Here is a 14,452-nt window from a genome sequence, read left to right as displayed (position 1 = left end):
ATGTCATATCCCCTGTAGATCCTGATCAGGAGCTCCAATTCCGTGGCAGTCTTAATCGATCCTTGGTAAATCGTCAGTCACAAGCTGCTCCCAATCATAAGGGAGGTAAACACCATAGGCTATGATTAGCCTAAAAAAAGGCGAGGGTTGGCTTTAAAAAGACCTTACGTAATTGAGACTCTAGAAATCTGTGTCCAGATATTCTAGCTAGAAAGATGTAAATGAACGGAAATCGAGATTCTATGAAAACACGGTCTCCCATTCTAGACGTCTCGATAAATCCAAAGTTCCATACCGTCCAAGAGATGGTTGGAAAGTCAGGTATAAGTCTCACAAAAACCGATGGAGGAGAAGTGCATCAATCAGAAAAAGCCAAAGAAGGAAACACTTCGTTTCGAATATAATTAAAATGATAGATGACTTTGATTAGTCCGAGACTGCATCGTTCTCAGAAGAAGAGGAAGGAAGGAATAAGTTTTATAGAGGAAGGGACCACCAAAAAAGAAATTGGGATCAAAGGCATGGAAGACTTCACGATGAATACCCATCGAGGAGTGAAATTGCAAAGGAATTCAAGAAATTCAAGCTCTTAAAAATAAGGCGGGAAACAGTTGCCTTTGAAGGTGGACTTTTGGAACGGCTGCTTCAAGAAAACAAAGGCAGTGCCCTTCCGTCCAGTGAAAAGCATGGGAAGGAACCTAAGGATTGGTCGGTGGCCAATCTGGCACAAGAAAGGGGAAAGGAGAAGGAGATAACCCCGCCGGATGGAGTTTCTAAGATGGTAAAAGATTCAATGGAGGTGGAGATTAGGGGTAAAATTAAGTCCTGTTTGGAGAGGCGGAGCCCATGTCAGTAGAAAGGGTCAGATTCTACTGGGGATGAGTTTTCAGAAGTGGAAAGAGGAATTTCATCTGATTGAGAGGAACAACTATCCTCTGGCGAGTTCAAAAAATTGGCTCAATTGTGTGATCATTTGGGAATAGGATATCGGGATAATATAGAAGAAACAAAGAAGATGTTCATAGATATAGAAAAAAGGGACTTAAAAAAATGGAAGGAAAAACCTTGGGTAGAGGTAAAAGGGAACTCAATGCTCTCAAAAGCTAAAGACCCTAGAAATGTGTTGGATTCAGATGAGATGTATACAATAGAGTTAGTCGGCTTGGGGGACCGTGGTCCTTTGCTACTGGAGGGTATAGTGGTTTTTGGCCTTGGATGGGTGACTTCTTTTCTCTAGTGCCTTTGGGAGGAATTTTCAAATATGATGGCGAGTTTAGGCCCGACGAACGTTGTTCTCGTATTGGTTGAGAGACCTCAGTCTTTCAGGTATCGAGTTTTCTTTTATCTGTGGATTTAAATGTTGGATTGTTATGTTGGGATAGTTTTTGGGCTTTTTGCTTTTGAACTCTTTATGATGTAACGGGGAGGGAATACTTGTCCCAATCTTCTGTATATTTGTTATTATCAATAGATATGTCATCTTTCAAAAAAAAATTCCTATAAAGCTAATTTTTTGAATGGCATATATATGTAAAATGATATAAAGCTATTAAATACCATATATATGTAAATTCCTTTATATCTATTACATTACTAATTTTTTGAAGCTCTGGCTCTGTTTTGCATGGTAAAAAACTAGCCATAAAAGCATGTTATTTTCGGATGAAAAATGCTCACTCATAGCGCGTGCCGTTTTCTTGTAGTTGTAATTTGTATTTCATGAATTTTGTATAGGATACAATGCCCCTTTAACGCTATAGCATTGTAAGTTTTCTAATCTCTAGGCATTTCCCTTTTATTGAAGGACTAGAAGCTTGGTTTCAGATTTTTCTAGGTGTCTTGGGGTTGGGTGAAGCATTTGGGAGTTCTCTGAGGTGAAAAATATCCTAAAAAGGGAAAACACGAAATTTTGGATAACTTTGAAAAAAGAAAAGAACAATAATTTGGGTGTTTAGATGATGTTTTAGTGATTGATAAACTATTTTTGACTTGTCTCACAATAGACCAATAGTGATCCAGATCTGAACTAATTGACGTGAGATGTCAAAGAGACGAAAGAAAACAAAATATAAGTAGAAGGCTGTATTCTTTCTCAAAAAGATATAATATACATCAGATGTGGGGAGATCTAGCTTTTTTATCCAATTTTTATATGTATTCTCCAATTATTTAAATGATGACAGTTTTATTAACTAAGATGGTAAAAAAAAAAAACTAGTGAACTGAAGCGGAAAAAGAGAAGCAACACAGAGCATAAATATCTTATCCATCGGAACCCCTCAAGGAGGCAGGTAATCAAGTGACAAAATCACCTCTCTATTAACATTCTAATGAGCGAGTCTGCATCCCAATTTGCCTATCGTTAGATGTGTCGAATCTTAGTATCTTGGTCCTCTAATCGATCTATGATCTCCTCCATCGCATCTGACCTCCAACGGGAGCGGATCCCATCTCTCACACATCGAACTACATTGAGTCTAATCCCGTACAGAAGAGCCTGAACCTCCTTATTGTCAGTCCTTCTGACTAATAGGACTCAGAAAAGCCCAGAGCCAATAATGGCCAATTGTTTGCAAATCGTGCGAGGACTAGAGCTGACAAACTCTCACCCATTATTTCAATCATTATACAGCTGGAAAACTCGCACCCCATTATTTCAATCATTATATTCGACCGGTGTTGAATCTTTTCAAGCGGGGGAGTATGATGGGACCATATTAGGATCCATATTCTAATGTTTATGTGTCATTCAAGTGTCTTTTAAGTCTCTTAAGTTATATGAGTGGTTTCACGGTCTTTTCCGACAAATATCAATTAGTTTATTTGAGTTATGAGTATTTTAAATAGGCTTTACAATTGTATTGCGAAAATTTTAAGTGGGGAGAGTCTTTAAGACATTAGAGGGTATTTTAAGTCTCAAAGTGTTACGTTTTTGGCTAGGGTTTTAGAACTTTATAGTTCTGTTCTTTTTCTTATGTATGTAGCCTTTGAAACTTTTCTTTTTTGATGATAACGATGGATGTATGGATAGTTGAATGAATGAAAAGGATTGTTGTTTGTTGCTTTGCAAAATTGTGGGTGTGAAACCTTCGACCTCGAGGTGCGATGTCTAGGGTGCAATTCTAGCATAATCTTTTTCTTTGCTGAGATGCCAAAGCTTATTTGGTGAGATGCCTTGAGATAAGTATTTTATTTTTTCATCACTTTAAATCTAGATTTCTCCTATTTTATCTCTTCTTTTCTTAGTTTCGTCCACAAAAACAATATGTCCAGACACAATAAAATCAGAAGTGACATGGTGTAGTTTGGTGCCATATTTGAGAAGACAAGCTTTGAAGAGAGTATTGAAGACCTTCAAGCAGTTGCCTTACCTTTTGAGTAGGGCAGAAACAAGCCTGATCATAGGGGAATAGCCAAACCAACCCATTATAGCTCACTATAGTAAAGGAAGGGCTCCTGGGCAGAGAATTAGATGGATGCCACCCAAAGTCTAGTCTTTGATCACAGGCGAGTAGAACAAAACTGCCTAGAATGGCCAAAGCTGAGACCCATTGCATTCAGATGTGATTAGACATGGTTTCAGAATTCGGGGTTTGATGAAACAGGATGCAGCAAGTGGAAAAGGAAACTGTGAACTCAAGTTGAGCTCAAAGCAAAGCTCAAATCCACCTGGATCTTCTAGAAAGAAATGAAGACTGAAGTGGGTAGTTGATCGAAACTTGAAATAAGAAAAAAGGAAAATAAAAAAAATCGGATGCAACTCACTATGTGCGAAGGAAGATGGGTACATTAAAGTAACTATTAGAAACCTGAGTAGTTGCCTAGTAGCCAACTGACTCACGAGTACCGGAAGTAGTTACGGTTATGCTTTCTTCTACCTATTCGTATTCCTAACAAGAGAAGGATCTGCATGACCTACTCGTCTACCTACTCCATTAACACCCGCTCCTATTTCTATTATGATGATTGCTTACTATTCAGATTATGCCTATTCCTATTTTTGCTAAATTACTCAGGTGCCTTTAGCAATACCTAATACCACCTGGTGATTGAAGTTGCTTGTACTGTGCGGTCCCTGTTGCTGTTTTTTCCTTTGCGTTTTATCTATTCTCACTATTCTGATGATTGACTTTCCTTTTCTTGATCCTCCTACCGCTCCAATTCCGCTCTACCTCCACGATCCAATGATCCACTGCCATGGGATCTCCTACTCTTGTAAATTCTGGAGGGTGATAATCTCTTAACTGTCTGTGTAGCTGCGTAGGGTCCGCTACAACCCTCGGCTCCTGACGAGCCGCAACTGTCGCTGCGATGATTTGAAGGACAACCTGATTAGCTTCTTGATTTGCAGCTTGAGTATGTTGTTACCCTCTCAGAAGCTCTGCAATCATGTGCATGGGGTCCTGACCCTGACCCTCGTCAATCTAGTCATTGCCTCTGCGAGAACCTCCCCTCGTTTGAAAAATGATTTATTGTTCTTTTTTCATGGATTGTTTGATAGGGTGGGTAAATTTTATTTACTTTTATCCTGAAAGTTTATGTTAGTGTGCGTTTTTCGTTTAGGGCATTTTTAAGTGTTTGAGGGAGTGCATGGTTTTTATTTAAGTTTTGTCCAACTAGCCCTTTCTTAGGACGTACCCAAGACTCGTGCACCAGGTTCCTCACTGACTAAACTTGGCTGCTCTGATACCACAACTGTAACGACCCAATTACACATAGGGTCGCTGCGATGAAGGACAACAAATCCACAAGGGTTTTTTTTACCACACATGAGAGAAGTCCAAATAAAATAAACTAAAATAAGCAATCTTATTCCATAGTATTAAAGTTTAAGACATCTCAAATAATCTTGCTAGCAACTGTTTCTAAACAAACTAAAATAAAGCTATGAAAAATCTCAACTAAATACTCAAACTAGAGATAAATACTTAAAACTAAATAAGACTCAAAACTATAAACTCAAACTCGTGGGATGACGACACTGTGATTTCCAAAAGCCAATCGCTCATCCCCATCCTATGGTGGTTTCAAGTTTGCGCGTTTGCGAAAGCTCCATCATTTTCATCAACACATGTGGATGGTAACAGATCAGTATAAACTGAGCTAAATCACCTAATAGACTCATGAAATAATTAGCAGTTTAATAAGATCGTATTATAATAAAGTTCCATACATAAAATAGACAGATAACCGAAACATGGACATGAACATGGGAATCGCTAAGAGAAACATATATGATATCCCAAAAGACATGGAAACAATAAAAGGAGTGATATCATAGAATCATGGCAAATGATATATCGAAACAACCAAACATCTTATGGATGAAAGATATCATGGGTAAAAACATAATCCAAAGATTTCATTGTATGAACGGTCTAAAAATCAAAGCATCATATGTATATATTGTGTTTTATTAGTTTATTATGCATCACACACTGCCGCATGTGGAAGTTTACTATATGTAAATACTACGTATATATAGGCCATAGTATTACCAAAGTAATACTGAAGAACATCAGTATATACATACGGCCTAAAACGAAAGAACCATAAAACAATTTTCTTTCTAACTATTACTCTTTGCAGTTCCAAAATAAGGACAACGAAAGGTATGCATGTTACAAAACTTTAATATCAACCCAGTAAAAATGCCATTATAAAATGAGTCAACCATCACTTGCCTTGAAATTGAAGTCTAGGTGATGGAAATGTTCTGATGATGATCTCGAAGGCTATGGTCCCGAAGTCCAATTTAATGAGTGTCAATTCTCTTTTTAAGTTAAGGTTCTTTAAAATATGATAATTTTCCAATTTTATCAATATGATTATTTACCCCCTTTTCCACCTATGATTTATATTACCTATGGTCTACTTCCTATTTATAAGCCCAAACTACTCTCATTATAGTTCCCCAAAAATCCTATTTTTTTCACACACATAATACATATATATATATATATATATATATATATATATATTTATTTTATTTTTTCAAAAATACCATAAATTCTGCAACTATTAGGGTGAAAATTCTGAAAAATCAGCAACATATATAGGTCAAAGTACGGAGAAAATCAACAATTATTTTGATCTAAAATACTGAAAAAATCAGCAACTTTATTGCCCCCAATTACAAAAAAAATCGGCAACATATATTGCCATAAATATTGAAAAATCTGCAACTATTTTTACCCTAAAATACTGAACAGTCAGCAACATATATTGCCATAAATATTGAAAAATCTGCAACAATTTTTACCCTAAAATACTGAAAAATCAGCAAAATATATTGTTTATAAATACTGGAAATCAGCGACTATATTCGTACGAAAAATGCTGAAACTTTGTCTATATTTTGTACTAAAAATACTTAAAAATCTGTACAATATTAGTGCAAAAAATACTGAAAATCGGCACTTTATTTTGTGCAAAATACATAGAAAACCTGCACTTTATACACAAATACAACAAAAATCAAGTTAGGGCACTAGATTTCGAAAAAAGAACTTTGAAACAATTCTTGATTTTTTTAAAAAGAGACTAATAAATCACAAAAACCTAATTAGATTGTCTAAATCACAATACAACATGGGTTATGATGGGGTCCGAACTCTGCAGCCAATTGGCTGTTGACACGTGGCCCTCACAGGGACCACTGCAAAGCCAACACCTGTCCCTGCTAGGTATGACACCTGGACCAATCAGAGACTTCCACCTGCCCCTCCTAGGTATGAGACCTGGTCCATACAGGGGCCACCACCTGTCCTGGACAGGTGGCTCAGAACCACTATAAATAGCCTTCACTTGTGCTAAGGTGAGAGATCTGAGACCAAAAACCCTAAGCTTTTTGCTCTGACATTGCTCTGCACTCCTGCTCATACTGACTTGAGTGTCGAAGCGCCCGTCCGGAGCACCACTCCGGGTTGGTCTTCTGACCCTTTGTCTTCTTGTTTGTGCCCTTGTGCAGCGCAGGACTCCATTAGCCCTTCAGCTGTGGCTTGCCAGATCAGCCCTTCCGGCCCTACCATAACCTGTTACCAATTTTAGACCTAACAGATTTGGCGCCATCCGTGGGACCCTGGAACAAAAAGCTGTTCAGAACCTCACTCAAGCAATGGTAGGGAAAAACGGAAAGCATGTGCCAACCTCCCGGACGACCCGGGCTACAGCCCCCCGCGAAGGAAGAAGCGAGCGACTGGCCTCGAAGATAGAGGTCGGGGCGGTAGGGGAGCGAAGTCCGACTCGCTCGGACCGCTCAGACCCTACCCCGACCCCGAGGGAGATGCGGGCCCTTTTCCAAGAAATGACTGCTGTGATTGCGCAGTTCAGGAATCCGGCCACCGCACTCCAGCAGCATCCAGCCGAGGCCTCTCAGCCCACCCAGAGGAGGGGAAGCTCCCGCAGAGAGCACACGCCCCCGCCCCGGGAGCAGACTCGTCACTCCACAAGACGAGATCACCTCTCCCGGGACAAGCATGTGCGCCCCGAGCCTCGCCTACATCACCGGTCACAATCTCCCTCCGTACAAAGGCATGGCAGCAAGAGAGACGCCACGCACGGGGAAGGATCGCGGCACCGGCGAAGGAGTCCGGCCAGTCAGTCCGGCTCTGCAATGAGCCCGCCAGCAAGAAGAGAGAGGCCCGTCCACCGGGCTGAGGAAAGAGACCACCTGATGTTACGAAGGATCCAGCAGATCGACCACCGGATTGAAGAGCTCGCTAGAGAGCAGGGCCGGCCTACCTCCCGGATCTTCACAAGCCCTCAACCATTTTCGGACAGAGTGCTCAGCGCGGAGGCCCCCGCGGGCTGGAAGATGCCGCAGATTTCGCAGTATGACGGGACCACCGACCCCGTGGACCACTTGGAGACTTTCAGGACCACAATGCTCCTCCACGGGGCGTCGGATGGATTCCTTTGCCGAGCATTCCCCACCACGTTGACTGGAGCAGCGAGGGACTGGTACTCGCGGCTCAAACCCAGGTCCGTGGACAATTTTGATGATTTTGGGGACGACCTGGCCCATCACTTCATGAGCAGCAGAAGACCCAGGAAGACGACGGCTTCGCTGATGGCGCTCAGGCAGGGAGACGATGAGGCCTTGAAAGTATTCGTTGGTCGCTTTAATAGGGAAGCCCTTCAGGTTCCCAACCTGGATCCCTCCGCGGCCACGAATGCCCTGTTGGCCGGCGCCCGATCAACTGACTTTAGACGAGCAGTGGCCCGGCGCAATCCGCAGTCCCTCGCAGACCTGATGGCCGGGGCGGAGGAGTACATCTCGGTGGAGGAAACTCTTGCCGCCCTGGACTCTGCCAGCAAGAGAAGGCCTGAGGAGAAGAACCCTACCAAGCAGCGTAGGGATGATAAATCTCAGAAGAAGGAGAGAAGCCCTTCCCGCAAGGAGAGAAGCCCTCCCCGCAGGGAGAGAAGCCCTTCCCGAAAGGGGAGAAGCCCCCACCCGAGAGAGCATTACACGCGGCTGACCGCGTCCAGAGCACAGATCCTGGCAGCCATTCGGGAAGAGGATTTCATCCGGTGGCCGGAGAGGCAGACCTCGTCGGCGAAAAGAAACATGTCCCAGTACTGCAGGTTCCACAAGGACCACGGCCACGACACCAACGCGTGCCTTCATTTGAAGGAGGAGATCGAGCAGCTGATCAGCAGAGGGTACCTCAGAAGGTACTTGAAAAGTGATGACAACAGAAGAGAGCGCAAGGACAAGCCGAGGACCAGAGGCAGAAGCCCCCGGGGCGCTCAACCTCTGGGCGACCGCATTCAAGCTCCGGCCCCGGCCAGCCCCCCTCCTCAGGTACTTCAACCTCAACCTCATGGTGTTATTGGTACCATTTCAGGAGGGCCGACCGCAAGAGGAACCTCTTCATCAGCCCGCAGGACTTATGCCCGGCAGGTCAACGCCGTCCATACCTGCAGTAAGAAGGCCAGGCTAGAGAACGAGATATCCTTTTCAGATGCAGATCTCGACGGCCTGATCCTCCCGCATGATGATGCCCTGGTCATCACCATGCTGGTGGCGAACTGGGAAATGAAGAAGATCTTGGTCGACAACGGGAGCTCCGCAGACCATCCTCTATTATCACGCCTTCGAGCGGATGCTGATCGGAACCGACCGTCTGAAGCCGGCCAACTCTGATCTGTTCGGGTTCTCCGGAGAAGTTGTCAAAGTTGAAGAGCAGATCGAGCTTCCAGTTCTTATTGGGGAGTCGCCCTGCCAGTCCGTCGCCATGGTGAACTTCTTGGTGGTAAGGCTCCGCAGTCCTATCATCAGAAGATGAAGTTCAGTACACCAGGGGGCGTAGGGGAAGTCAGAGGGGATCAGCCCCAGTCGAGGCAGTGCTATGCAGCGGCACTGAAAGGGAAGAATGCGTCCGAGTCTCTGCCGATCGAGCTGTTTGATCTAAGGGACGAAGCCCATATCATAGTAAACGAGCCGGCCGAGGACCTTATATCTATCCCGTTGTACAGCGATGACGACCAGAGAGTTGTTCAGATCGGCTCTGCCCTGTCAGAGGCCGCGCAGCAGGATCTTGCTCAGTTCTTCAGAGCCAATGCAGATGTCTTTGCCTGGGCTCCTTCAGACATGCCCGGCATCGACCCTGCAATTAACACTCATGAGCTCGGGGTTGATCAGACCTGCAAGCCCGTGAAACAGAAGAGGAGGCACTTTGCACCGGAGAGGCGAAGGGCCATTAGAGAAGAGGTGGAAAGGCTTCTGAAGGCCGACTTCATCCGTGAGATCCAGTACCCGGACTGGCTCGCGAATGTTGTGATGGTGAAGAAGTCTAATGGGAAGTGGAGGACCTGCATAGATTTTACGGATCTGAATAAGGCCTGCCCGAAGGACAGCTACCCGCTCCCAAAGATCGATCAGCTCATCGACGCTACTGCATGTCACGAGCTTCTAAGTTTCATGGACGCCTTCTCAGGATACAATCAGATCAGAATGCATGAGTCCGACATTCCGAACACATCCTTTGTAACCGATCAGGGGACTTATTGCTATCGGGTTATGCCTTTTGGACTGAAGAACGCAGGGGCCACCTACCAGCGGCTCGTCAACAGGCTGTTCAAAGAGCAGATCGGCCGCAATATGGAAGTATATGTGGACGATATGCTGGTCAAGAGCAGAGCTGCCTGCAATCATGTTGCCGACCTCAAAGAAGCGTTTCAAGTCTTGAGGGAGCACAAAATGAAGCTCAATCCGACCAAGTGTACGTTCGGCGTCGGAGCAGGCAAGTTTCTGGGCTTCATGGTAAGCCAGAGAGGGATAGAGGCAAATCCTGAGAAAATCAAGGCGGTGATGGAGCTGACTCCGCCCAGAACTATCAGAGAAGTACAGCGCCTGACCGGGTTAGTAGCTGCCCTGGGGCGGTTCATCTCTAAGTCCGCGGAAAGATGCCTTCCGTTCTTCAACGCAGTCAAAGGTATAAAAACGGCGCCCTAGACTTCGGAGTGTCAAGCCGCATTTGAAGAGCTGAAGCAGTACTTGTCCTCTCCGCCGTTGCTGTCCAAGCCAGAGCCAGGAGAAGAGCTGATTCTGTATCTCTCAGCGGGACCTTTGGCAGTTGCAGCAGTACTGATCAGAGAGGAGTACCACCAGCAAAAGCCGATCTACTATGTCAGTAAGGTCCTCCATGATGCAGAGACAAGATATCAGCGAGTCGAGAAGCTCGTATACGCCCTCGTTATGGCGGCCAGAAAATTAAGGCCGTATTTCCAGGCGCATACGATCAAGGTCTTGACGGGACAGCCCCTCAGGCAGATCCTCCACCGTCCAGACACTTCAGGCCGACTTGTGAAGTGGGCCATGGAGCTCAGCGAGTTTGACATCAATTATCTGCCCAGGCCAGCAATCAAAGCTCAGGTTCTTGCAGACTTCGTAGCTGAATGTACAATGCCAGATTCAGACCCCGGGTCGGAAGCAGCGCTTCCTTCAGAAGCAGAACCGGTTATACCCGAGCAGCAGATCGAAGCCGAAGCGGTTCCGCTTCCCGGGCTTGAGAGTGCAGCTCCACCGACCAGCCCGCCTCCGTGTTCTGAAGAGCCGCTCTGGGAGGTATATGTCGACGGATCTTCAAACAAAAGTGGCAGCGGTGCCGGACTAGTTCTCACAGGACCAGAGGACATTGTCCTGAATTACGCCCTGAGGTTTGGTTTCTGTGCGTCAAACAATGACGCGGAGTATGAAGCGCTCATCGCCGGAATGAACCTCGCCATACAGGCCCGCGCTCAGAGACTGAAGGCGTACTGCGATTCACAGTTAGTTGTATGCCAGATCCAAGGAGTATATGAGGCCCGTGAAGAGCGAATGATCAAGTATCTGCAAAGGGTGCGTAGCCTGGCCACTAAGTTCGGAAGTTTTGAGGTCATCAGAGTCCCCCGGACTGAAATGCAAAGGCTGATGTGCTCTCAAAGCTAGCGGCATCGGGCTACACCGCTCTCAGAGAAATTCGTATGGAGTTCCTAAAGACCTCCAGTATTGATGGCCAGCCCGTCGTAGTAATGCAGATCGACGATGAGCCGTGCTGGATGGATGTGATCATCAGATATTTGCGCAGCGGAGAGCTCCCCAGAGAGAAAAAAGAGGCCCGTAAAGTCGTACAGCGGGCAGCAAGGTTTTCACTTGACGGCGAGACTCTGTACAAGAGATCTTACACCCTCCCGTACTTGAAGTGTCTCCGGCAAACTGATGCCCTGTATGCCCTGCGAGAGACCCATGAAGGGATTTGTGGAGAGCATCTTGGGGGCAAGGCCCTCGCCATCAAAGTCCTTCTAAGAGGCCTGTACTGGCCTACATTGAGACAAGATGCACTGAGCCTTGTGAAGAAGTGTCAGAAGTGTCAGAAATTTTCCCCCGCCGTTCACCAGCCTGCCGTGCCAATGGCTCCGATCATCAGCCCTCTCCCTTTTGCTGTCTGGGGAATGGACATTTTAGGTCCTTTTCCGCCGGCCTCCGGAGGCCGCGAGTTCGTCGTTGTCGCCATCGACTACTTTACTAAGTGGGTAGAAGCTGAACCTCTGGCCAAGATCACCGAGCAGAACGTCCATAACTTTTTCTGGAAATCAGTGGTGTGCAGATTCGGGATACCCCGGGTCCTCATAACAGACAATGGCAAGCAGTTCGACTCAAGGAACTTCAGAAAGTTTTGTTCAGATCTGAAGATTGAGCAAAGGTTCACTTCCGTAGCACATCCTCAGACAAATGGACAGACCGAAGTGACGAACAGGACTCTGCTGCAGGGGATAAAGAAAAGACTGGATGATAAGGCCGGACGCTGGGCTGACGAGCTGTACCATGTGCTCTGGGCGTATCGGACTACCCCACGGACTGCAACGGGTGAGTCGCCTTTCAATCTCTCCTTCGGGACAGAGGCTGTGATTCCGGTTGACATCGGCATTCCCTCCCCAAGAATTGTTGACTTCAATGAACAGCTCAATGGGGACGGGCTCCGTGTCAACCTCGACTTGCTTGAGGAAGTCCGTGAGGAGTCTCATATCAGAGCCGCAGCATATAAGCAGAAGGTGTCTAGATACCATGATGCGAGGATCCGACCAAGGGAGTTCCGCACAGGCGACCTAGTTTTGAGGAAAGCGGCCGTCTCCCAGCCAAAAAGGGTGGGCAAACTCTCCCCGACTTGGGAAGGGCTGTACCGAGTCAAAGAGGTCATCCGTCCAGGAAGCTACCGGCTAGAGACACTTGACGAGCAGCTGCTGCCGCACGCTTGGAATTCCAGAAATCTCCGAATATATTATCAATAGTCTTTTCTCTTGTCTTTGAAGGCTTGTAAAGAATCTCTGTAATTAAATTTCAAAGAGAAATAAAGTGAAGTTGTCACTAAACTGTGTCCCTCACTTTTGAGTCACTAATATAGGCCAGCTCCTCCAATAAAAGACTCTAAGTGTTTGCAGACTTAGCTCTCAGCCTAAGTGTTTGCAGACTTAGAGAACGGCAGTGGTGCACTCCGGCGCGTCCAATTTGGTGTGGAGATCAGTTCCAACCACATGGACCCGCCCTAGTGGAAAACCACCTCAAAGACCTGCCCGGCCTGGCCGTCCAGAGCCTAAGCCGGACAGGATATGGCGCAATCGCTAAACGCCAAAAGACCTGCCCGGCCTGGCCATCCACAGCCTAAGCCGGACAGGATATGGCGCAATCGCTAGACGCCAAAAGACTCTAAGTGTTTGCAGACTTAGCTCTCAGCCTAAGTGTTTGCAGACTTAAAGAACGGCAGTGGTGCACTCCGGCGCGTCCAATTTGGTGTGGAGATCAGTTCCAACCACATGGACCCGCCCTAGTGGAAAACCACCTCAAAGACCTGCCCGGCCTGGCCGTCCAGAGCCTAAGCCGGACAGGATATGGCGCAATCGCTAAACGCCAAAAGACCTGCCCGGCCTGGCCGTCCACAGCCTAAGCCGGACAGGATATGGCGCAATCGCTAGACGCCAAAAGACTCTAAGTGTTTGCAGACTTAGCTCTCAGCCTAAGTGTTTGCAGACTTGGAGAACGGCAGTGGTGCACTCCGGCGCGTCCAATTTGGTGTGGAGATCAGTTCCAACCACATGGACCCGCCCTAGTGGAAAACCACCTAAAAGACTCTAAGTGTTTGCAAACTTGGAGACAGAGGTGGTTCACTCCGGCCAATGACATCCGGACAACCACTCCGGCTCGGCAGAAAGACAAGGAAGAAGCACAGACGTCATAAATACAAAAAGCAAGGCAGCCGTACAGACAGTTGGACAAAATTGAATTTGTATTCATATTACAAAAGTGCTCTTTTCGCCGAGCTGGCTTACAAAGAATGAGCCTCATGGGCCATTACAAAAAATTCACAAACCAAAATTAAAGATAGGAGCAAGAGGGCTGCCACTCAGGCCTCCTCGTCGGCCACCTCATCGGTGACTGCCTCTGAAGTAGGGGCTGCAACCTGGCCGGCCTCCGTGGGTGGAGCGGTGACCTCGGAAGCCAGAACGGCTTCCTGTTCCACCTCGATGGGTTGGGAGGAGTCCAGTTCGCCTTCTTCCTCCTCGTCCTCCTCCTCCTCTGGAGGTGCATACGGGACGGCCAGTCCGTCCAGGGAAATGTCGGGGTGAGTCTTCTTCACCTGCTCGGAGCAGAGAAGGAACCCCGCCTTATAGGCCTGAAGGCCCAGGTTGAAGAACTGTGTGTCCTTCCTCTTTTCAGTTTCCTTCACGGCCTCCCCCACTGCCGCTTTCACGGCCGCCTTGATAGCCGTCTTCTCCCTCTGACCGGCTCTTTCTTGCGCATTTAGGAGATCCTGCACGGCCTGGTTTTTGACCCTCTGCAGCTCGTCCTTCAAGTTGTTGCATTCGGCCTCTTTGATCTGGACGGCTTCGTTAAGCCCGTCCTTGTCCTTTTGGAGCTGGCTCTTCTCGGACTCTATCTGTGTGAGCGTCTCGGAGAAGAGATAACGCT

At 46.5% G+C, this 14,452-nt stretch overlaps 1 protein-coding gene across 1 annotated transcript; it reads left to right on the top strand.

Moving 5' to 3' along the window:
* The first annotated feature begins 10,705 nt into the window (after positions 1-10,705).
* Positions 10,706-11,437, top strand: LOC143850414 (uncharacterized). The gene has a single exon (XM_077359670.1). It carries the CDS (start codon positions 10,706-10,708, stop codon positions 11,435-11,437), a length of 732 nt encoding a protein of 243 aa, XP_077215785.1.
* Positions 11,438-14,452: the final 3,015 nt, after the last annotated feature.

The sequence above is a fragment of the Tasmannia lanceolata genome, unplaced genomic scaffold (genome assembly GCF_043159265.1).
Source record: "Tasmannia lanceolata isolate RefF3 unplaced genomic scaffold, GAP_Taslan_0.1 ptg000018l, whole genome shotgun sequence".
NCBI lineage: Eukaryota > Viridiplantae > Streptophyta > Magnoliopsida > Canellales > Winteraceae > Tasmannia > Tasmannia lanceolata.
Note: the sequence above shows the minus strand (reverse complement) of the source record. Positions and strands in the feature narration are given on the sequence as shown.

What these genes read in the sequence shown, in the direction of transcription:
- LOC143850414 (XM_077359670.1), top strand. Translation starts at nt 10,706, where the DNA reads ATGGCGGCCAGAAAATTAAGGCCGTATTTCCAGGCGCATACGATCAAG.